Consider the following 24,364-nt stretch of genomic DNA (forward strand, 5'->3'; position numbering starts at 1 on the left):
TTACTTCGTTCGGAGCCTAAGGCGACTCCTACTCGAAGGCCCACGATCCTTGATCACTTTCCGTGGGCAAAAACTATAAGCTCGATAAGAATTACAAACTGATTACAAAGAAAGTATTATAACAACGTTATACCGACAACTTAAGAAGAAGGAAACAGAGCTCTGGGTCGTCGAAATGTTGCAGCAGCACTTCGGAATGATCTTGTTAGCAGCACGTTGAGGAAAGAAAGCCTGGAACTCAATTGATTAAGGTGCTGCTCGAAACCCCCTTATAAAGGGTGTTCAGGGCGCCTTGAAGGCTGTTCAAGGCGCCTCCATGCTGCCGAGTCCTCCGCGTGGATTAAGCTTGAACTGGTCGAAGTTCATCTGCATAAGGCGCCTTATGCCCTATCCAAGGTGCCTTATACCACCTTCAAGGCGCCTCTATGGCTGCTTCGCAGCCAGCTCCAGCTTTGCACCCAAGGCACCTCCAAGCTCCATGGAGGCCCCTCGGACACTGTTCATCCGAGGGAAAACTTCATTATTTTGTACCTGCAAGACATGTTAGTCCAAACAATATCCTACAACACAAAGTTAGCATAAACAACAGCATGAATATGATAAAGAATATTATGACAGTCTTTGGACTGTCCGGGTCTGACTTCAGATTTTCGTCCGGAAACCCTAGGTCGACCCGACGCCTACTGTTCCCTCTACGGAGAACGCGTCCTCACCTACTCCACTCAGGAGATTTACTTGTTGCTAGTGCGATCCTCCAGATCGACTGGACTTTTGCTCAGCACTCGACGCTTCTAAACTTTCTGCTGGACATCCGCTTCCCGGCTAGTCCAGTCTTTCACCTGGTTCGCGACACCAGGGCTTTTCACCTAGGGTTAACACCCCCTAGGACTTTTGCCTGAAGCCATCGACCTGCCAAGACTTTTCGCATAGGGTTACCACCCCCTATGACCTAGGGTTACCACCCCCTAGGGTTTTCCCTTTGCCTAACCGCAGCTAGGACTTTCCTGAAATGCTCAAGCAGACTTGTTAGATCACAAAGACACCTTAACTTTGAATCCTTTGCCATTATCAAAACACGAGTTCGATCGTCGGATGCTTCCCGCACCAACAATCTCCCCCGTTTTGATTATGGCAACTCGAATTCAAAGTCAAGTAAACAAATATCACAAACGAATAGATTAACACATTTAACATAAGCTTAGCAATTTTGCTAAGGTAAATTCTATGAATTTAAAGTATAGGCTCCCCCTTAACTGTTGCTCCCCCTTTAATATTCATTATTTGAATTTTTGAAACTTTTAATTTGCTACTCTCCCCCTTTGCCATATATCAAAGAGAAGCAAAAATAGTTATTTGATTTAACAAGATTTTGTAAGCACTTAATATTTTATAACTCTCATTTTTTACTTTTAGCTAAGGGAAAGAATGATGTTGGCTCTTTGAAAACTTGGTTGAAATTATAAAATTTTAACAGTTTTTTGAAGAGCTAGTAACACTGTACATAGAGGAGTACTTGTTTGAAAATTTGTTAGAGAAAATATTTTTGAAGTTGCTTTTTAATTTTTGAAAGCAATTATTTACAAAGTTAGAATTCAAAGTGAGCTAAGTTTTAAAATTTTGAAAATAAAGATTGGTACTTAGCTTAGCTCTTTGTAAGTTTTGGATTTTGAAATGTATAGCGTAGGTTAAAAAAAACTTAGCTTAATTTTAAACAGTACTTATTAAATTTTAGGAGTAAAGTAGCTAAAAATTTGGTTTAGGTATTTATTCAAAGTCAGTTGGTCCTTAAGTCCAAGCATGAGTCAAGTTCAATAGATTGATTTTAAGAGGTATCAGAGCCCTAACGATCAAACATGTTTAACCAGAAAATTGAGTATCCTTCACCAACTGTCTAACCTTTAGCTACTTGCTGATTGCCTACAGGGCAACAACTTTCACATGGTTAGTCAAGTTAAGTCAATTGGTCCAGTTAGATTTGACTAGAGCTGGAAGACTTGACTTGATTGATGTATGTTACGTGTATAATGCCCAGACTTATATTGATGCACAGATATAATCATTCTTGAGTCCAGGTTGTACCCTATGCATCTCACACCGTTCTATGTCTTTCAAACATAATCAAGGTATACCTAGGTATTTGTGAGATGCTCTGGCTTAAGTCTAGGGAAACATGATTTCTAGGGGGAAAGCTTAGGCTAAGTCCAACTTTTGAAAAATCTAATAAATTAGAATTTTGAAAACTATTTTTCCTAGAATTTGAAAAAAAACAAGATACTTAAACAAAACGAGACACCTACTCTACCCAACACATTCCTATTTGTCTTCTAAGTGCACTGAACTCAAGTTCAGGTAAGGGTTTTGTAAAGATGTCAGGTAGGTTTGATTTGGACTCAACATGGTTGAGTACAATTTCACCTTTAGCTACGTGATCCCTTACAAAATGGTGTTTTACTTCTATGTGTTTAGTCCTAGAATGATGAATAGCATTTTTGGTCAGATTAATTGAGCTGATATTATCGATAAAGATTTTTGTATTTTTATATTCTAGTTGATAGTCTTTTAATGTATGCATCATCCACAACAATTGAGATGCACATTCTCCTAGAGCTATGTATTCAGCTTCTGTAGTGGATAGAGCAACACAATGTTGCTTTCTGCTTGACCAACTTACTAGACACTGACCTAGAATCTGACAGCTACCACTTGTACTTTTTCTGTCTAATTTGCACCCGGCATAGTTTGAATCAGAATAGCCATAAAGGTCAAAGGTGCAAGTTCTTGGGTACCAAAGTCCTACATTTAGAGTTCCTTTAATATACCTAAGTATTCTTTTAACATATGTTAGGTGTGACTCTTTTGCACAGGATTGGTATCTTGCACACATACCTACTGCAAACAATATGTCGGGTCGGCTTGCAGTTAGGTAAAGTAAGCTACCTATGGCACTTCTATAGTACTTTGAATCTACTGGTTTTCCTTCAGGGTCAGAGTCAATGTTAATGTTGGTTTCCATTGGAGTATTTATAATTTTTGAATTTTCCATACAGAATTTTTTAATTAACTCCTTAGCATATTTAGTTTGATAAATGTAGATTCCATCTTTGGTTTGTTTTATTTGTAAGCCTAAGAAAAAGTTGAGTTCCCCAACCATACTCATTTCAAATTCATTTTCTATTAATTTAACAAATTCTTTTAAAAACTTAGATTAGTTGAGCCAAAAATTATGTCGTCAACATAAATTTGGGCTATAAAGATGTCTTTTTCTATAGTTTTTACAAATAAGGTCGGATCTATTTGTCCTTGCTTAAAGCCTTTGGATATTAAGTAATTAGATAGTATTTCATACCATGCCCTAGGGGCTTGTTTTAGTCCATATAACACCTTTTTTAGTTTAAATACATGGTTTGGGTAGTCTAAGTCTTCAAATCCTGGAGGTTGGCTTACGTAGACCTCTTCCTTGATAAACCCATTTAAAAAGGCTGACTTAACGTCCATTTGGTATAACTTAAACCCTTTATTTGCTGCATAGGCTAATAACATCCTTATGGATTCGAGTCTAGCTACCGGAGCATAGGTTTCATCATAGTCTAAGCCTTCAACTTGACTAAACCCTTTGGCTACTAGTTTAGATTTGTTTCTTATTATATCACCGTGATCATCCAACTTGTTCCTAAAAACCCATTTTGTGTCTATTATTGATTTATCTATGGGTTTAGGTACAAGGTCCCAGACTTGGTTTCTTTCAAATTGTGCTGGTTCTTCCTGCATTGCAATGATCCAGTCTGGGTCAAGCAGGGCTTCTTCTATAGTCTTAGGTTCAATTTTAGAAATAAGAGCAATTTGACTAAGGTTTCTATAGGAGGATCTAGTTCTGACTCCTAGGTTTGGGTCACCCAAAATTTGGTCAGGTGAGTGAGAGGTACTTACTCTAGTTGGTCTTATCTGTGGATCAGAAACTGGTTCTTCTGACTCATTAAGGTTAGGTTGAATTTCATCATCTTCTATAACTCTTGGATTGATGTCAATATTTTCATTTATATTAGGTAGGTTGTTTTCTTCATCAAATATTACATTAGTTGTTTCTTCAACTTTCAAGGTATTTTGATTATATACTCTAAAGGCCCTACAGGTAGAGGAGTATCCTAAAATTATTCCTTGGTTAGACTTGGGTGTAAATTTTCCTAAGTAATCTTTAGTATTTAAAATGTGAACTTTACACCCAAATACTTTTAGATAGTTTAGATTGGAAATTTTATGGTAGTAAAGTTCATAAGGTGTTTTATTGTGAGGTTTGTTAATTAAAATTCTATTTTGAATGTAATTTGTAGTATTTATTGCTTCAGCCCAAAATTGATGATTTAAATTATATTCGTTTAGCATAGTCCTAGCGGCTTCTTGTAGTGTACTATTTTTACGTTCCACTAGACCATTTTGTTGGGGGAGTTCTAGGACATGAAAATTCATGTTGGTATCCATTTATTTTACAAAATTGGGTAAACCTATGATTTTCAAATCCCCCCCCCCCCCGTGATCACTTCTTATTCTTTTAATTTTAGTATCTTTTTCATTTTCCGTTAATTTGCAAAAATTACTAAATATTTCATAGGTTTCATCTTTTGTTTTTAGGAATTTTACCCATGTGTAGCTAGAGTAGTCATCAATTATTACTAAGTAATATTGGTTCTTGCTTAGTGATTTGGTTCCATGTGAATCAAATAGGTCAAGGTGAAAGAGCTCAAGTACGGAGTTAGTTCTTTCTAGGTTGGTTGACTTGTGGGTTGACTTGGTTTGTTTTCTTTTTGACACGCATCACAGATTGAGTTTTCAATAAATTTAAATTTGGGCAAACCTCTAACTAGACCATTTTGACTCATTTTTGAAATGAGTCTAGTGTGCGTGTGACCCAGTCTTCTGTGCCACAGTTGGGTTTCCTCTTGTTGTGTCAAGAGACACTTTATTGAGGATTTTGATAGGTCAATTGTGTAGATGTTATTCTTCCTAAGTCCCTTAAGTCTAATCTTAGGGTTTTCGATGTTTTTAACTAGACATCCAGATTTATCAAAATTGACTAGATATCCGCTGTCACACAATTGACTTATACTTAGTAAATTAAAGTTAAAATTTTCAATCAATAAAACATTTTGAATAATGAATTAGGAACTAAGTTCAATATTACCTTTTCCGATTACTTTAAGTTTATCGTCGTTGCCGAATGTAACTGATCCTAAATTCTTGTACTTGAGTTTAGTAAACTTCAACTTATCTCCAGTCATGTGTCTGGACCATCCACTATCCAACATCCATTGATCCAATTCCTACACATGAAGTAGTTTGAATTGGTTTTAATGGATTTAAAGATAGCTTAATTGAAGTAGACTCCTTAGATTTTCTATCTCACTCAATTGTATTCGAAGTAAGTTAGCAAACAATTAATCCTATGGTTGTTTTTAATTAACGTTTTGAAAAGTTTTGGAAAATATTTTGAAAATAATTTGAACTTAATTAATTTTGAACATGATTAATTTTAATTAATTTTGACATTGAGTTTTTAAGATAATTTTGAAATTTGAGTTTTAAAAATAATTTTGAAATTTGAGTTTTAAAAATAATTTTGAAATTTGGGTTTAAAAAAATAATTTTGAAATTTGAGTTTCAAAATAATTTTGAAATTGAGTTTTAATATAATTTTGAAATTGAGTTTTAAAATAATTTTGAAATTGAGTTTTAAAATAATTTTAGTTTTGAAAATAATTTTGAAATTGAGTTTTAAAATAATTTTGAAATTGAGTTTTAAAATAATTTTGAAATTGAGTTTTAAAAATAACTTTGTAATTGAGTTTTAAAATAATTTTGAAATTTGAGTTTTAAAATAATTTTGAAATTGAGTTTTAAAATAATTTTGAAATTGAGTTTTAAAATAATTTTGAAATTGAGTTTAAAAAAATTTTGAAATTGAGTTTTAGAATAATTTTAAAATTGAGTTTTAAAATAATTTTGAATTTTGAATTTTAAAATAATTTTGAAATTGAGTTTTAAAATAATTTTGAAATTTGAATTTTAAAATAATTTTGAAATTTGAGTTTTAAAATAATTTTGAAATTGAGTTTTAAAATAATTTTGAAATTTGAGTTTTAAAATAATTTTGAAATTGAGTTTTAAAATAATTTTGAAATTTGAATTTTAAAATAATTTTGAAATTTGAGTTTTAGAATAATTTTGAAATTGAGTTTTAGAATAATTTTGAAATTGAGTTTTAAAATAATTCAAGTTAATTAAAGATATTTTAATTGTTAATTAACTTGATTTAAGTTCAAGTCAATTTTCATAATTTAATTTCTTAGTCATCTCACTCGATCTAAATTGTCAATCAGGGAACCCTATAATTGTTGTGAGATGAATTATTGTTGAATTTAAGGGTCTGGTTTAACTTAGTGTTAGATTCAGGTTTAGCTTTGGGTTCAACAAGTAAGCATTCTTTGGATAAACTTCTGGGCTATGGTGAGTCACAAGGAACTCATTAAAGTAACCATGCCTTCGAGGTTTCCCAAATAGTTCTACCCATTGAACTTAATACTAATCCTTGGTCTAACTAGTTAGGATCCATTTAAGGGTAGCTTCAGTCAGTTCCACTTGGCCAAATGCACCAGGTCGAAGCCATATCTTCCTAGACATGGTTTGCCCAAGCTTCCCTAACGTACTATCATCCAAAAACTTCACCAGTACTGTGGGTCAAGTTAAACCTAGTCCGTTTTAATCTAACCTTAATTACCCTGCCGGGTAATCTACTCTTGTTTTACCCATTTCGGATAGATTATGTTCAGTTACCCTGTCGGGTAGTTCAGTTGGGGGTGCCAGCTAGTCTGGATCCTCCATCTATTTTTGATTTTGAATTTTAAATTTTGAATTTGATTTGTTTTTTGAATTTTGAATTTAAAATTTAATTTCGAATGTTTAATTTAATTTTGATTTTTTTTGAATTTATAATTTAATTTCAAATTTTTAATTTGATTTTTGAATTTTTAATTTGATTTTGATTTTTTGAATTTTGAATTTGATTTTGATTTTTTGAATTTAAATTTCAAATTTTTAAGATCGTTTTTCTTTTTGCTCCCCCTGGATCATGGTCTCGATATGGTCTATCGAGGTAGTGTATTTGATCCTTCGGAACCCAGTATTGGCCAAGTCCAACTTGATTGATCAATTTGGACTTGGGGACCCATGCTTGGACTGATTTACTACTTTGTTTGTTTATTAAGGATAAATAAGATTTATATTTCTTTTTACTTTTATATCCTAGCCCAGTTCTATTATAAACGGCTCTTTGTGTCCCAAGGATTAGGTCAAGATTCTTGGAGCCCAAAGAAAACCGTTCTAAGGTAATATTTAAATCCTTGACCTGATTCTTCAAACTAGAATTTTCTTCCTCAAGTTTTTGAACTTGAGTTGAATTTCCAGTCTGAACTTGATAAGGTAAGGATTTAGTGTTAGTCACTTCTTTAAGGACAGCTACTTCCTTTAGAAGTGATTTTATTTTGAGGTTCAACTTAGCTAACTTGCGTAATAAATAATTGACTAAATTGTTAAGTTTAGGAATACTTACAGTGGAGTCTGGCCCTTCGGAAACGGATGCGGATCTATGGCTTTGCTCGGACTCGGCCTCCGACTCGGCTTCGCTCTCGGATTCGACGATCTGGTCCCGGGCCATCAATGCGAGTAAACTCGTCTGATCGAGTTCATCGTCGTCGTCTTCTGAAGAAGATTCGGCCCAGGTTGCCTTCAGGGCCTTCTTTCTTCTTTGCTTTTTGGCTTCCTTTTGGTTGGGGCAGTTGGCTTTGATATGTCCTTTCTGGTTGCACCCATAGTAGGTAACTTCAAACTTTACTTTCGGACTCGGTTGGGTCTCCTTGGATTGAACTGCCTTCTTCAGATCTTTCTTGTTGAAGCCCTTCTTCTTCTTGTAGAGCTTCTTCACGAGGTTCACGAGTTCGCTGGTCAGTTCATCTTCTTCATCTTCTGAGTCGGGTTCGTCTTCTGATTCCGGTTCGATTTTTCGCCGGGATCTCGGTTCGCGCGTTCTACTGGTACCTGCAAGCAAAGCTACACCTTTCTCGGATGGTTGTGCATTAGTTTGTTCATGAAGTTCAAATTCACTAAATAATTCATCTAACTTTAAAGAAGACAAATCCTTGGAGACTTTGTAGGCATCTACCATTGATGCCCACAATGTACTCCTAGGAAACGAGTTAAGAGCATACCTTATAATATCCCTATTCTCGACCTTCTGTCCAATTCCGTAGAGGGAGATTAGGATATCTTCAATTCGCGCATGTAGTGAATTTGCCGTCTCACCTTCCTGCATTTTCAAGTTATACAATTTATTAAGTAAAAGATCCCTTTTACTTACCTTAGTGTCGGAAGTGCCCTCGTGGAGTTCGATCAGTTTCTCCCACAGCTCCTTTGCGGAAGAGAACGGACCGACTCTGTTGAGCTCCTCCTAGGTGAGACCGCACTGGAGGGTGCAGGTGGCTTTGGCGTCGGCTTCCACCTTTTTGATAAGGTCTGGCTCCCAATTCTCGTAGGATGTAGGCTTGCCGTCTGTATCAGTTGGTAGTCACAGTCCCGTCTTGACTACCATCCAGGTGTCGAACTGGATCTTCAGATATATCTCCATTCGCCTCTTCCAATATTCGAAGTCTTCTCCGGAAAATAGTGGGGGACGAACAGTGCTATATCCTTCTTGTTGGGCCATATAAATTTAGCAATAAAACAAAAACAAGAAGATCTGTTCCAAGACTGAGTCTTGGATTAGTAATGCGGGAAGAATAGAAAAAAAACGAACTCAAGTGGTTTTGACCAACTTTGAGCAACACCGATTTTGAAAAGAATTAGAATTTTAGCTACTTATCTAATTTCTAATTGACTCCGAAAGAAAAACAAAAAAATACCACAAAAAAAATATGTTTTGAATGGTGGTTGCACCAATTCAAAAAAAACCCCGCTCTGATACCAATTGTTGGATCGAGATGCGCTAGAGGGGAGGGGGTGAATAGCGCTCGCGGCTATTTCATTTTTTGAATTTGTAAATCGTACGAGAAATTAACAGAGTAATAAGCAGCGGAATAAAAAATAATCAAGCATAGAGACACAAGGAATTACTTCGTTCGGAGCCTAAGGCGACTCCTACTCAAAGGCCCGCGATCCTTGATTGCTTTCCATGGGCAACAACTATAAGCTCGATAAGAATTATAAACTGATTACAAAGAAAGTATTATAACAACGTTATACCGACAACTTAAGAAGAAGGAAACAGAGCTCTGGGTTGTCGAAATGTTGCAGCAGCACTTCAGAATGATCTTGTTAGCAGCACGTTGAGGAAAGAAAGCCTGGAACTCAATTGATTAAGGTGCTGCTCGAAACCCCCTTATAAAGGGTGTTCAAGGCGCCTTGAAGGCTGTTCAAGGCGCCTCCATGCTGCCGAGTCCTCCCCGTGGATCAAGCTTGAACTGGTCAAAGTTCATCTGCATAAGGCGCTTTATGCCCTATCCAAGGCGCCTTCCAAGGCGCCTTATACCACCTTCAAGGCGCCTCCAGCTTTGCACCCGAGGCGCCTCCAAGCTCCATGGAGGCGCCTCGGACACTGTTCATCCGAGGGAAAACTTCATTATTTTGTACCTGCAAGACATGTTAATCCAAACAATATCCTGCAACACAAAGTTAGCATAAACAGCAGCATGAATATGATAAAGAATATTATGACAGTCTCCGGACTGTCCGGGTCTGACTTCAGATTTTCGTCCGGAAACCCTAGGTCGACCCGACGCCTACTGTTCCCTCTACGGGGAACGCGTCCTCACCTCTCCACTCAGGAGATTTACCTGTTTCCAGTGCGATTCTCCAGATCGACTGGACTTTTGCTCAGCACTCGACGCTTCCGGACTTTCTGCTGGACATCCGCTTCCCGTCTAGTCCAATCTTTCACCTGGTTCGCGACACCAGGGCTTTCCACCTAGGGTTACCACCCCTAGGAATTTTGCCTGAAGCCATCGACCTGCCAAGACTTTTCGCATAGGGTTACCACCTCCTATGACCTAGGGTTACCACCCTCTAGGGGTTTCCCTTTGCCTAACCGCAGCTAGGACTTTCCTGAAATGCTCAAGCAAACTTGATAGATCACAAAGACACCTTAACTTTGAATCCTTTGCCATTATCAAAACACGAGTTCGATCGTCGGATGCTTCCCGCACCAACAAAAGATAGCCTTTTTAAGTTTCAAAGTCGTCCCAAGGCTATCTTATTCAACAAAATCCAAGCACAAGCAGAATGAAGACAAAAGTTCTTCTTTTTGCGCCTTCCTTCTCCTCCTTCATACCCTATCACTTGGCAACAGACTCTTCCTGCTCTCCTAAATCCCCGAGATGATGCTGTTGACTTGACCTTTTATGCGTCCATGTCGAAACTGAAAGGGGCTAAATTTTATTTACCTGCACTAATTGTCAAAGGTTTACTTTTTATCTTTGGAATAAGCTCTACAGACACAGAATTGGAGGCTCCCTTCGGTAAGTTATACGCTTTTCCTCACTGATCTTTCATCATTTTAAAATTATCTCTTCCTTAAATTTATACTTTTTACCTTTTCCAGTTGATTCCATTCTTCCAGCTCTCATGTACAAATGTACAAAAACCCTGGGTTACATAAATCAGCTTTAGCTAAATTAGGAGTCGATTTATTGAAGAATCGTTGCCTTAATCCCACTACTTCATCTCTCGGCTTACTTCCTCCTCAAGAGGTCCCTGTCGAGGCGCTTGAATCTTCCGAGGAAGAGATTCCCTTCAGAGAGGACATATGTTCCAAAGAACAGCATGGCTTCGATCTCTATTTCTGAATTGGAGCAAATTCCCATTGTTACTTCTGAGATGTCTCGTGGGAGAGGTAAGGAACCTATGCCTTATACTCGTATCCATTCCAACATTGCTCTTAACATGATGCGACTAGGTTTATTGATTTCGACAATTCTCTCAGTCGTTCCTGCCTCTAGGGTAACTCCAAGCACGTCAGTGTCCTCCCTGTCTTCCCAGGTTTCCTCTCCTTCTCTTCCAGTAGTGAGAGCTAGAAGGACCCCTTGCAAAAGATCCTCTAATTCTGCCTTCCAAGATGTTGTTACTGAGCCAACCATTGAGTCTGCGCCCTCTGTTTCACTCCCTACTATTCCTATTGTTGTACCAAGGCCTCCCCTTACTTCTAGTGTCGACCTTTCCTTTTCCCATCCCAGTGTGTTGCCTTCTTCTTCCGCAAGGCCTCCAACCCTTGTTTCTATTCCTCCTCAAGTCCTTTTCAGTAAGCTCAAGACTTACCCTCTTTACTGGGACAAAATCAAGCTTCTTCTTCTTATGGGCTCCTTTAGTTGAAAGATTCCCTAGCTACTTCTTGGTTATAGAGTCAGAATTCCATGCAAGGAAAGACTATCTTTGATCAAGCCGACAACCACAACCGTCAGGCCATTGTGGTAAGTATTTTAAATGTGTTCTTTTATTTCGTACCTACAACTTATAACTACATTATTGTTCTATTTAGTTTTATGTCTCGATCCTGTACATGGGCAATTTAGCTGTGAACTTAGAGAGGGAGAATAAGGAGTTGAAGAATTAGTTAAGGGCCCTAAAGGCAGCCTCCCCTACCCCGAGCAATGAAGTCACCCAACTCTAGGAGAAGATAAGTTCTCAAGCTCATCAAATAACTCTCTTGGAGGACTTATAGAATCATCGCTAGATGCTAGGGGTTAGGGGAGAAGAGAAAAAGACTCTGGAGCTGCAAATACATAGCTTGTCCTCTCAATTAAGTGTTGAAGTAGCCAAAAAAGACAAAGTTATCTCAGATGCTGCCCTCAGATCTTCTATATTAGAGCGCTTTCAGACTTCCCTTCCTAGGTCCCCGGACTCAGCTCAAGAATTGACTTCTCAAAATTTTGAGCTATTACAGCTACAGGAGAAGTTAAAAGCTCAAGACTCAGAAGTAGATTTCCTCACTAAAGAGTTAGAACATCTCAAAACTGAAAAGACTAGTTTCCAAGAGAAAGCGGAATGCCTTGAGTCAGAATTATAGACATATAAGGCAGGTGAAGAGGAGCGATGGGAGAGCCGACGCCAGCAATACTTGACCTCTTCTGAATTCACGAATGGGTTCGCCAGTCATATTGTGGGGACCTTGACCCATTCAGTCGATGGGGTTTTGACACAATTGCGAGAAGGGGGATTTTAGCTCAAGAGCCTCCTCCCCTATTTATTGATCAACGGCGACTCAATAAAGAGTTGCCCAAGCAATTCATCAGTAGTTTTAAGTGAGCCTGGTATGGCTGACCTGATTGTAAGACAAACTATGGGTGCTTGCTCTCCATCACTCGGTGAGCCTTATGCCGCAAAAACATTACTGACTCATGACTTGGTGCATATATGTATATATCTCAGACTATGGTAAATACACTTGCTAATCTCTAAAGCAAGCATGTGTTAATCATAGCATGTTAGATATATTCGTAGGTTTTTAAAGTAGACATGTGACAATTATGGTATCAGAAATGAATATAGAGTAGTTATTTGTATGTACGATAGGCGCATATTCGAGAGGTGATACTTACTTGTTCGCCTACCGATCTTTAAGTTTGTTAGCCCAGAGAACTACCCTTGCTTTATGGTTCATTGTCTTTTGACACTTCTCCCTTTTCGAATTTGTTCCTATTTTACTTATAACAGACAAGAGGTAAACGGTAGGTGCTTTAACAAGGTGGTCCCGAAACCATGCAACCCCATAGGTGGGTATGTAATGGGTCAAGTGATTAAACATAAGCGTTTTTCCTTATTGTTTCCACTTGAAAATATATTGGTATAAATTAGCACTTACTTGTTTCTTGCGAACTTTGTATCCTTTTAGAGTGAACCATGTTGGTATAAAGGATTCCATCCACTTTTGTACTTTGGTCAAGCTTCATATGTAAGAATCAAAGGATTATGCCATTTCGGTCGGGGATATGCTCCCGAGCGGATCTGAACTTAGTATATTTCGATCGAGAATGTATTTCTGAATGGATCTACATTAATACGAGGAGGCCAGAAGATTGTCATATTTCGGTCGGGCATGTACTCCCGAGCGAATACAAATTAATATGAGAAGACCATAAAATTATCATATTTCGGTTGGGAATGTCCTCCCGGGCGAGTCTGCATTAATACGAGGAGGCCAGAGTGTTGCCACATTCCGGTCAGGAATGTCTTCCCTAGTAAATCTGAATTAATATAGGAAGGCCAGAATATTGCAATACTTCGGTCGGGAATATCCTCCCTAGTGAATTTGAATTAATATGAGGAAGTCAAAATATTGACATATCTCGGTCGGGCATATTCTCCCGAGCGAATATAAATTAATATGAGAAGGCCAGAATATTATCACATTTTGGTCGGGAATGTCCTCCCGAACGAGTCTCAATTAATATGAGGAGACTGAAGTATTGATATATATCGATTGGGCCTGTACTCCCGAGCGAATATAAATTAATATGAGAAGGCCAGAATATTATCACATTTCAGTCGGGAATGTCCTCCCGAGCGAATCTGAATTAATACGAGGAGGTCGAAGTATTGATATATCTCAGTTGGGCATGTACTCCCGAGAGAATATAAATTAATAGGAGAAGGCCAGAATATTGTCACATTTCGGTCGGGAATGTCCTCCCGAGCGAATCTAAATTAATAAGAGGAGGCCGAAGTATTGATATATCTCGGTCGGGCATGTCCTCCCGAGCGAATCTGAATTAATACGAGGAGGTCGAAATGTTGATGTATCTCGATCTAGAATGTATTCCCGAATGAAGCTAGATTAATATCTGAAATCCAGAAAGTTGATATATTTCGGTCGGGAATGTTCTCCCGAGCGAATTTGAATTAATACCTGAAGGCCAAGAAGTTAATGTATTTCGATCGGGAATGTATTCCCGAGCGAACCTGAATTAATACCTAGAAGCCAGAAAGTTGATATATTTCGGTCTGGAATGTATTCCCGAGCGAATCTGAATTAATGTCTGGAAGCCATAAAATTGATATATTTCGGTCGAGAATGTATTCCCGAGTGAATCTGAATTAATGTCTGGAAGCCAGAAAGTTGATATATTTCGGTCGAGAATGTATTCTCGAGCGAATTTGAATTAATACCTAAAGGCCTGGAAGTTAATGTATTTTTGTCGGGAATGTATTGCCGAGCGAACCTGAATTAATACTTGAAGGCCAAAAAGTTGATATATTTCAGTCGAGATTGTATTCCCGAGCGAATTTAAATTAATGTCTAGAAGCCAGAAAGTTGATATATTTTGGTCGAGAATGTATTCCCGAACGAATTTGAATTAATACCTGAAGGCCAGGAAATTAATGTATTTCGGTCAAGAATGTATTCTTGAGCGAACCTGAATTAATACCTGAAGGCCAGAAAGTTGATATATTTCGGTCAAGAATGTATTCCTGAGCGAATCTGAATTAATGTCTGGAACCCAGAAAGTTGATATATTTCGGTCGAGAATGTATTCCCGAGTGAATTTGAATTAATACCTGAAGGACAGGAAGTTAATGTATTTCGATCGGGAATGTATTCCTGAGCGAACCTGAATTAATGCCTGGAAGCCAAAAAGTTGATATATGTCGGTTGGGAATGTATTCCTGAGCGAATTTGAATTTGCTTAGAATATAAAATCTCCAGCTATTTTGACGAGAGCCAAACCATTCTCTTCTCAAGATATCCTAGTTAATCGTTACCGAGTGGAGGAAGCACGCTCAAACTATTAAGGGTTTAAAGTATCCGGTTCCCCTTAAAGAAGTCAGGTCGGTCACTCCTTAAGGTCTCCGATCGACTGTCTCTGAGCGGATGAAGCACGCTCGAATAGTACTGAGCGAAAGAAGAACACTCAACTGCTAAGGGTTTAAAGTCTCTGGTTCCCCTTAAGGAAGTCAGGCCGGTCACTCCTTAAGGTCCCCGATCGACTATCTCTGAGCGGGGGAAGCACGCTCGAATAGTACTGAGCGGAGGAAGCACGCTCAACTATTAAGGGTTTAAAGTCTCCGATTCCCCTTAAGGAAGCCAGACCGGTCACTCCTTAAGGTCTCCGATCAACTGTCTCTGAGCGGGGGAAGCATGCTTGAATAGTACTAAGCGGAAGAAGCACGCTCAACTGCTAAGGGTTTAAAGTCTTCGGTTCCCCTTAAGGAAGCCAAGTCGGTCGCTCCTTAAGGTCCCCGATCGACTATCTCTGAGCGAGGGAAGCACGCTCGAATAGTACTAAGCTAAAGAAGTACGCTCAACTGCTAAGAGTTTAAAGTCTCCGGTTCCCCTTAAGGAAGCCAGGTTGGTCACTCCTTAAGGTCCATAATCGACTATCTCTGAGTGGGGGAAGCACGCTCGAATAGTACTAAGCGGAAGAAGCACGTTCAACTACTAAGGGTTTAAAGTCTCCAGTTCCCCTTAAGGAAGTCAGGCCGATCATTCTTTAAGGTCCCCGATCGACTATCTCTGAGCGGGGGAAGCACGCTCGAGAGGAGAATCGCTTGGTCCATTCTAGCAAATGCATGTATTGATTAAAGATTAGATGCCTACATTTTTTCATTATATCCAAAAATTAAATGAAATATATGGATAAATTCAGGCGTACTTGTTAGGCTTTGTATGGTTGCAAGTAATTTGCACTCCAAGGCCTATCGAGATTTCCTCCTTCTGAGCCGTTGTCATCTCGGGATGTGTTGGTTCGGGCATTCTAGATGGCACGCCCGGTAATTGCAGCGCTCCCTGTTGTGGCTCAGTCGCCCGATATTCTAGCTTGGGCGGACTATTTTGCCTTTGATAGGTTTGTCGGTTGGGAGATCGTCGGCGATACCGATTGTTATTTGTCCGCTGGTTCTTCAGGGAAAAATAATTTTCAATGTAATGGGTACCTAACATAAGGTAGGTACACCACCTCCTTGGGATGTCTTATGACATTTCCACATGCTGAACTGCTTGGGGCCTATGCTCAGGCTGGCGATGTTGTAGAGGAACCATACGAGGTCCTCTTGGTGGATGAACAGGAGCTGTAGACCTGTCATTAGTTGGAACTGCAGTAGGTACCACACTTTCTTTTTTGCACGCAGCTTGGGCTTCTTCCACATTAATGAATTCAGTAGCTCTTTCAATTAATAAATCAAAGTTGGTCGGAGGATTACGTACCAAATCTTTGAAGAAATCATTATCATTAAGCCCTTGAGAAAAAGCGCTTACTAAAATTTCAGTAGTAACATTGGGGACATCAATAGCTACTTGATTAAATCTTTTAATGTAGGCTCTGATGCTTTCCTTAGGCCCGTGTTTAATAGAAAAAAGGCTCCAAGGGATCTTATGATACCTTCTATTGCTGGAGAAATGATGAAGAAATACTTTACGAAAATCTTTAAAACGTCTGATGGAGTTTTCCGGCAATCTCTTGAACCATCTCGGAGTTGTTCCTCCCAGAGTAATGAGAAACATCCGACACTTGACCCCATCAATGAATTACTATAGCAGAGCCGTACTTTCAAATTTAGACAGGTGATCTTCAGGATTAGTGGCCCCAGAATATTCTCCAATGTTTAAGCTCTGATAATGCTTGGGTAGCGGATCGTCAAGATCTCTTTGAGAGAATGGAGTAATAATTCTCTCCAAGGAACTGTCGCTGGTTATTGTTTTTCCTCTGTGTTTTTCCTTCGCATGTGCTTCATCAGAGGATTCTTGAAGCATTGGTTTTCATCCTCCTTGTTCTAGAGGTGTACGAAAGCATGCACGAGGATGTCGAGTGGGAGAAACGGGAGCAGGAGTTATGTAAGCCACATCATCCTCCTCCATGCCTCCAGTTTTGCGATGATCTGTAGTCGAGATTGTCGGATTTATCGCTACTGGTAAGGTGCCTCCAGTGTTTGCTTGCTGTTGTTGTTGCTGTTGTTGTTGTAATGCCTTTTGAATTCTGGAGTTGATGAGCAACTCCAAGTCTTCTTGGGTCAGAGTAATAGTGTTAAACTTTCCAGCGTCCTCCATCACGTAGTCTCCGTTTCAGGTGAGAGTTCCCATAGACGACGCCAAATTTGATCCTGTCTGAGAGGTTGCGAGAGGAAGCGTTGGGCGACGATGGGAGGTGACGAATAATGACTCCGACGCCGACGACCAGGAGAGGATCTGAGAAAACCACAGCGGACCTTACAAGAGCCTAAATGCATAATAATAATCCCGAGAAAACCAAAGAGGATCTATCAATAATACCCCGCAAAAAGGAACTCCGACGAGGTGACTCCGTGGATCGACCAAGGCTTGACAATCCAATGGATGATCTCGTCTTCCTACATACAATGAGACCAACCGACAAAGTGTTAGTGACCTAAGATCGGGGTGAGAATCCCTGGCTAGGCCCTCGGACGCTCAAGTTAGTCTCCGGCGAGAAGAAGAAGAAGCAATGTGGAAAAGATAAAAATTAGGGTTTTCTTCTAATTCAATGTGTATGTTTGCGTACCTGACCAGTGGAGAGGATTTCCCTTTTTATTCCACCTCACCTAATCTCCACAGTCATGAGGTGGGCCCCAATTTGTTAAAGTTTGTTAAGAGATGACGTAAGTCGAAACTGCAATAATAGTTTAAGGAATCTTTTTCTTACCCCAGATGTACCTTCTTTGTCGTTTAACATACCTGTGGAGACTTCTAGAAACTTTTTGCCGCCAAATTAATTAAGTTGTTATATGATTACATATTCTTATGGTTCACCTGTTATATACATTTGATTAGTCACATAAGCTCATTCTGTATATATGAGAAATATCTTCTGTTGTATTAGTATCGGCTGATATTCTATATTTGATCGGTTGTTTATATCCGACCAGGATCCTACTATTATAAATATTCCAGCGACCGTGCAAGGTTGAAGACCTTTATGCTCAACCTGCTTTTCATGCTCGGCTGGTCTATTGAACTCGGCCGGTCATACCTTATCGACCGAGATTAATCAATTGGGCGTATATAAACGTTATCGTTTGGTAGACCTTCCCTCGGTTGGTTGTATACTAAGGGTCATGCGAGACTACATGCCTTTGTGTTCGACCGGTCTACGGAGCCCGACCGAACATGCCTTATCGACCGAGATTAATCAGTCGGGCGCACATAAACATTCAGGACAGCTTAAGGATAAGTACTTTCACGCTCGATCGGTCTCTTACCCTCGGCCAGCCTTTGCCCGCCGAACATATATGCTCGGTCAGTCTATTATGTTCGACCGATCTTTGTCGGCCATACGTGTAGCGACCCCCTTATCTGGTCAAACCTTTTCTAGACGACCCCTCATCTCGCCCTTTTCAGCCTTCCTTGTCCTTGTTATCCCCTTTTCTTCTCCTGCAAAGGGTCCACTTATCATAACCCATATCAGCTACCAATATGGGACTAACATGCTTTACCTTAATATAGATTCGTAGCTTCCTCTCTATCGGAATTCCAAATGCTACTATTGTGGAATTAGAGCTCCCCTCTTCTCCAAATCTAGAGAGAGTACCACAACAACAGGGAACGATGGTGTCGGATCGGAAGGAGGTGGCTCGACAACGGCTCTAGGGCGCGACCCAAAAGCTTGGCTACAGGGAAGAAGAGGATGTGGCGGTGCATAGGAGTGGGACGCCAGTGTCTTGTTGTTGGAGTGGCAAGGTGGTTGGCGGCCGACGTCTGTCCATGGAGGTCAGCAACGACACAAGGCGAATAGAGAGGGGTGATGAGATGTGTTGCGGCGTCGTGGCAGAGAGGGAACGGAGTCGCCACTCTTCCTCGTGTCGACTCCTCCCTTCCGACAATGACGGAGCGACCGAGATAAGTGGCACACTGGCTTGTGGGCGACACGACGTCGGGTGGTGTCCGCCGACAGCGCGGCGTCGAGCGGCACTGACAGTATTGAGCAGAGGCGACACAGCGAGAGGGGAGAGGGCAAGGGATCGGGCGGAAAAAGGGAAAAATGAGGAATCGGGAGGAGAGACAGAGAAATCGCGATGGAGAAGTAGGGCAAGGGTCGGCGGTGGCCCGACGTCGCGAGAGAGGAGAAGGGAGAGGAAATCGGGAGTATGTGGCGGTGACAGTGCAAAGAGGAGAGGGGAGGAGATCGGCGAGATGGGGAGAAGAAAAAGAAGAAACTAAAATAAAAACAAAAACCTAGGTTTTATTAACTCAATCAACTCCTACATTTGGGTATTCCAAACAGACTTTTCTCAAGCCTATAAATGCATCCCCTTAACATACGTCATACGAACTCCGAAAAATCCTCAGAAAATTTTTAAAAATTCCAATAAGATTATTTTTTCAAATAACCTTATTATTTAATTATTATTTGTTCAGTATTTTACAAGTAAAATGAAAAATGAGTACGTGATTTGATAATTTCGGAAACTTAGCTATGTGGTTCGGTAAAAAGGCGAAATAGTTTTGTTGCTAATTTAGAGACAAAATATTTTTTTGTCATAATTTTCGTTGATAATTTCAGATGAATTTATTTGGTTGTAAAAATTCGTCACTAAATTAGTTTTTTTTCAGTGATAAATGAGAATCATATAAGTGGAGATCTGATTTTTGATTATGTATCCCCAACTGTTTTGACACATAAGTAAAGGTCTTATAAATGATCTTTATTGTCTTCTAAATCAACAGTGCGAGAAGCACATTTTAATTCAGATATACATGTTTCTTGCTTTGTTACACGCGTTTATCGATGGTTCATTCTGCAACTACCATTGTTAATATGACTCACATGTTTATCCAACAACCTGCCTTGCACGCAATCATTTCAGTCAATGAAAGAATATGCAGAGCTAAGCTTGAGGGCCTTTAATTCTCTCTATAAAACTCATCATCACCTTTTACTAATACAATATACACACTGCATGCCTTTTTTTTTCTCCTTTGTTTTTTAGTTGATATGGCTACAAATAAATCTTCAAATTACGAGGATGATCAGGTATATATATTGTTATCTACAACTTCATTCATTTCTTTTTGCTTGCTTTGGCGCTCAATTAGCTGCTATAATGAGTGTTAAGCATGTATTTTTAGATTGCAATAAGTAACTAAGAGAAGCACTTGTATATTACTGCTGTTCTAATTAATACTGTATAAATTAGATGAGATCTTACAGTGCTGGACATGTCTACACCAACTAAACTAAATTTGTTTGTTTAATTTCAGAGAGAAATAATTGTTTAATCTTTTTCCAGCTTTTCTTTTGTCCAAATAAATAAAGGAAAAAATATCATTGTAAAAAAAAAAAAAAAACCTATCTAGTAACTTCTTTTTGAATTTTTAGTTCTGTTGTGTTTTTTGTTGCTTAGCAAATATGAATTAACAAGGGTTTGAATTGTGTTTTGAGCTAAACATATTCTCCACTTTCTAGGCATAGAAAAATTAATAATCACAATATAAATATGTTTATTTTGGTGTTATTTGTCAAATAAAATAATATATAAAACAATATAAATTAATATAATAAAAAATAAATATCATGACGAATATGTTCTACCTAACTTTGTTTATCTGATCCACTATAACGTGATTGTCCTTTGTGTTCTTCCTAGCTCTGCAAATATATCTCATTATAAAGTGATTGCCCTTAATTTTTATAGTATTTCTAATTCTACAACAACAATAATATAATCAAGTTTTACCCCACTAGATGGGGTTGACTATTTGGATCCTTCTAAGTCATTATGCTCTATCTCCTATTATATCATTATTTACATTTAAATAAATTTTGTCATGTTTTATTACTGTTAACTAAGTCTTTTTAGGTCTTTTTCATTTGATATGGACATCTGTTATATTTTTATTTACCTAATTGAAGTATTTATTGGTCATCTAAGTACCTATATGTATTATCTTAAACATGTCTCCTAGAGTTTTCTTTCAATAGGTACAATCCTGACTTTCTCTAATATTTTCATTTCTTATCTTATTCATCCTTATATGTTCATACATCCATTTTAATATCATAATCTCTTCAACTCTAATCTTCTACTTATATATTCATGTCATAGCTCAATATTCAATTCCATATAACATAACATATCTGCATAGTATCTCAAATAACAACAATAATTAGATTCTTCATTGTATATAATATATACATTTTTTTTTCAAAGAGAAAAAGGAGTCTAGCTATTGAAATCAATAGCTCTCAAGTTATTGCATATACGAGGATAAGAAAATTAGCAATAAATTAAAGCATTAATTCCCTTGGTTATTATTGAATATTTTTAGATTTATTTAAAATTTCTAACCTTTTGTTTCTACTTTTTGCAAGGTTTTGGTGGAAGGAAACTCTCATGTGAAGACAGTGATACTAAATAGGCCCCTAAAATTGAACGCCCTGAACTATCAAATGGTTCGTTCATCCTTAGTCTCAATTGTACAAGCCATTTAAAAATATATTTTTTGATAAATTACATGCCATTATTAATGCTTTAAAATTAAGCAAAACAAATCAATTAAAAGTTTGATTTATTTATCTCCATCCAATTTAAAACATTTAAAAGCATTCCATTTATAAGTTGCCCAAGTGTTAGTACCGATAGTTTCTAGAACTCCAAACACCATTACATAAATATCAAACCATTTTATAGATAAATTTACTTATTTACTCTTACATTTCAGCTAAAATATTGGCAATAAATATTCCATTGTTATTTTTCTCTTTTGATTTTAATTTGTGCTTCATGTTGAATTACAAATCTTGTTTTCAAGGTTTTGCAATTGTCGGAGGAGTTCCAGAAGTTGGAAAATGATCCTGCTGTTGGGTTGGTAATTGTAAAGGTACAAGCAATCAATTGCCTTCTGTGAACTTTCAACTTCTTTTACGAAGAAAATATTATTATTCTCCGGATCAAATTCAATATATATGTCTAATTTTCTAATATTTCATCATGGATTGAAGGCAAATGGAAAAGTATTTTGTGCTGGAGGAGATGTTATTGAATACTATCGTTGCTTGCACAGAGGTATTATTCAACCTGGTTATATTTATCTGGAAGCTTTTGTGATACTGTAATATTCATTTTTATCTGAAATTTGATAAGAGCAACTAATTGTTAACCTAAATATGAGAAGGTGAATGGGCACTAGCAATTCAAATTTATCAAAAGCAACTCGCCTTGGACTATCTAGTGGCAACATACACTATGCCCCTGGTGAGTTGCTCATATCAGATATAACAATAGGCTTACTGAAACAATAATCTCCAAATATGTTTTGTAACATATCAAGTTGAGCAAATTTCTACTTGAAGGTTTTCCTGATCAATGGGGCAGTGATGGGAGGTGGTGCTGGACTTTCTATGAACCCAAGATACCGAGTCGTTACCGAAAACACGGTATGATCAATCGGCATTTATGCTAAGATTTATAGTTCTGAACAGGTGCTTTGTATTTGCTTTTAGGTTTTTGCAATGCCAGAAGCAGCTATAGGCCATTATCCAGATGTTGGAGCATCTTATTTTCTTTCCAAGCTTCCAGGCTTCTTTGGTTATCACTTAGTTGACAACTCTAAAATTACACACTCTGTGATTATATTGAAAATATATTATGATTTTTGGACTTTGTGATTGATCATTTTAGGGGAATATCTTGGCCTTACTGGTGCAAGACTGAATGGTGCTGAGATGGTAGCATGTGGACTTGCCACTCACTTTGTTCCTTCAAAAGTATTCTATATATCTTGTTTTATCAAAAAAGAATACGTAGCTAGAAACTAGTTTTGTTTTTTTTTCTTGAACAAAAATCAGAATCTATTTTGAACATCATTGCTCTTACACTGTTATTTCTAACCAATGAATAGAATTTACTTTTGTTGGAGAAATCATTGCATGAGGTGGATGTTGCTGAACCAAATACAATCCAGGGAATTATTAACAACTATACTCATCAAGTGCAATTGAAAGAAGACAGTGTTCTTCATAGGTGACCTATACATCAATACATACACAATTTTTCTTTCTATATATATATACATACACTCAACATCTTTCTATTCATATCATTTTGTAGGCTTAACTTCATCGACCACTTTTTCTCAAAACAAACAGTAGAAGAAATCTTATCTTCTTTGGTAAGGATACAACACATGTATGTATTTATGAACGTTTATGTATATGTTTGTATACCTTGAGTCATAATTTAAATCAGGATAAGTATTCATTACATACCCCATTTATGATTGTTTAGGAACATGAGAATGCAACTTTGAAAGAGGAGTGGATTACTAAGTCAATAAGATCAATGAAGGCAGCATCACCAATAAATCTCAAGATCTTCCTTATGTCGGTAAATTATCTATTATCTTCCTTTTCTCTTTTTCTAAGAGTTTATTTACTTGGATGAAGGTAAAGAGAGAAAAGGACAAGTGATATAAAAGATACATATAACTAATGAAATTTCATATCTCTAACCCTAATTCATAGGTTAGAAAAGGTCGATTTGAACCACTAGAAGAGTGCTTAATTCGAGACAGTAAAATATGTGCTCATTCTTTTCGACGAACAGTGTCAAACGACTCACTTGAGGTATTCACTAATTTACCTTGTATAGAGTTTATTTCTCTTTTCTCTTTTTTGAAAAAAAGGGTTGATATATTGTAGGGTGTTAGGGCAACACTATTGGAGAAAAATTATAAACCAAAGGTGATATATCTACGTACACAAGTTGTACCAAAATTCTTCTAAATAACTTTCACATATATTTTTGTTTTTTTTTTCATATTAATTTCTTCTATCATTTTGTTATCATACTTGACAGTGGGAGCCTTCGAAATTGGAACTGGTGAGCAATGATATGGTGGAGACATATCTGACAAAGATACCTGAGATCAAAGGCTGGAAAGAACTCCAACTTCCTCCTAGAGATATGCGTGAAAAGGCACTGAGAGCTAAACTCTAATGTCTCGTTTACTTAAAGAGAAATAAAAGGAATAAAAATAAGCAAGTAAACGACAGTTAGTTTTTATCTGTATTGTTATCGTTTGAATAAAATATGCAATGACAAACAATGACTGTTATTCATTTATATGCAGCAAAGAGTTCAGGAGTACCAACGGTCCCAAAGCTTAATTTTAGTAGATGAGGTCATTAATATAGGCGTAATTAGATGTCCTAAGAGCTCATATATGAGCGCTGCTGCGTTACAACTCAAGCTTTAAAGTATAGACCAGGCCAAAGTTGATTTCGCCAAGTCTCCATCTGCTCTTCGATGTTTTCTTTCTCGATCTCTCCCTCGGCTAGCCTACGATGCTCAAGATTACAACCAGAAAAGTGATCCTTGTTGCTGC

At 37.9% G+C, this 24,364-nt stretch overlaps 1 protein-coding gene across 1 annotated transcript; it reads left to right on the forward strand.

Moving 5' to 3' along the window:
* Positions 1–19,941: 19,941 nt before the first annotated feature.
* On the forward strand, positions 19,942–23,991 carry LOC121996885 (probable 3-hydroxyisobutyryl-CoA hydrolase 3). The gene is made up of 14 exons (XM_042551048.1): positions 19,942–20,012; positions 21,351–21,431; positions 21,791–21,859; positions 21,981–22,044; positions 22,154–22,233; positions 22,332–22,415; positions 22,482–22,566; positions 22,660–22,745; positions 22,880–23,001; positions 23,089–23,149; positions 23,266–23,364; positions 23,502–23,603; positions 23,679–23,720; positions 23,836–23,991. The coding sequence occupies exons 1-14, from the start codon at positions 19,974–19,976 to the stop codon at positions 23,974–23,976; spliced, it is 1,155 nt and encodes a 384-aa protein (XP_042406982.1). The 5' UTR covers positions 19,942–19,973; the 3' UTR covers positions 23,977–23,991.
* The last annotated feature ends 373 nt before the right edge of the window (positions 23,992–24,364 follow it).

The sequence above is a fragment of the Zingiber officinale genome, chromosome 6A (assembly GCF_018446385.1).
Source record: "Zingiber officinale cultivar Zhangliang chromosome 6A, Zo_v1.1, whole genome shotgun sequence".
Lineage (NCBI taxonomy): Eukaryota > Viridiplantae > Streptophyta > Magnoliopsida > Zingiberales > Zingiberaceae > Zingiber > Zingiber officinale.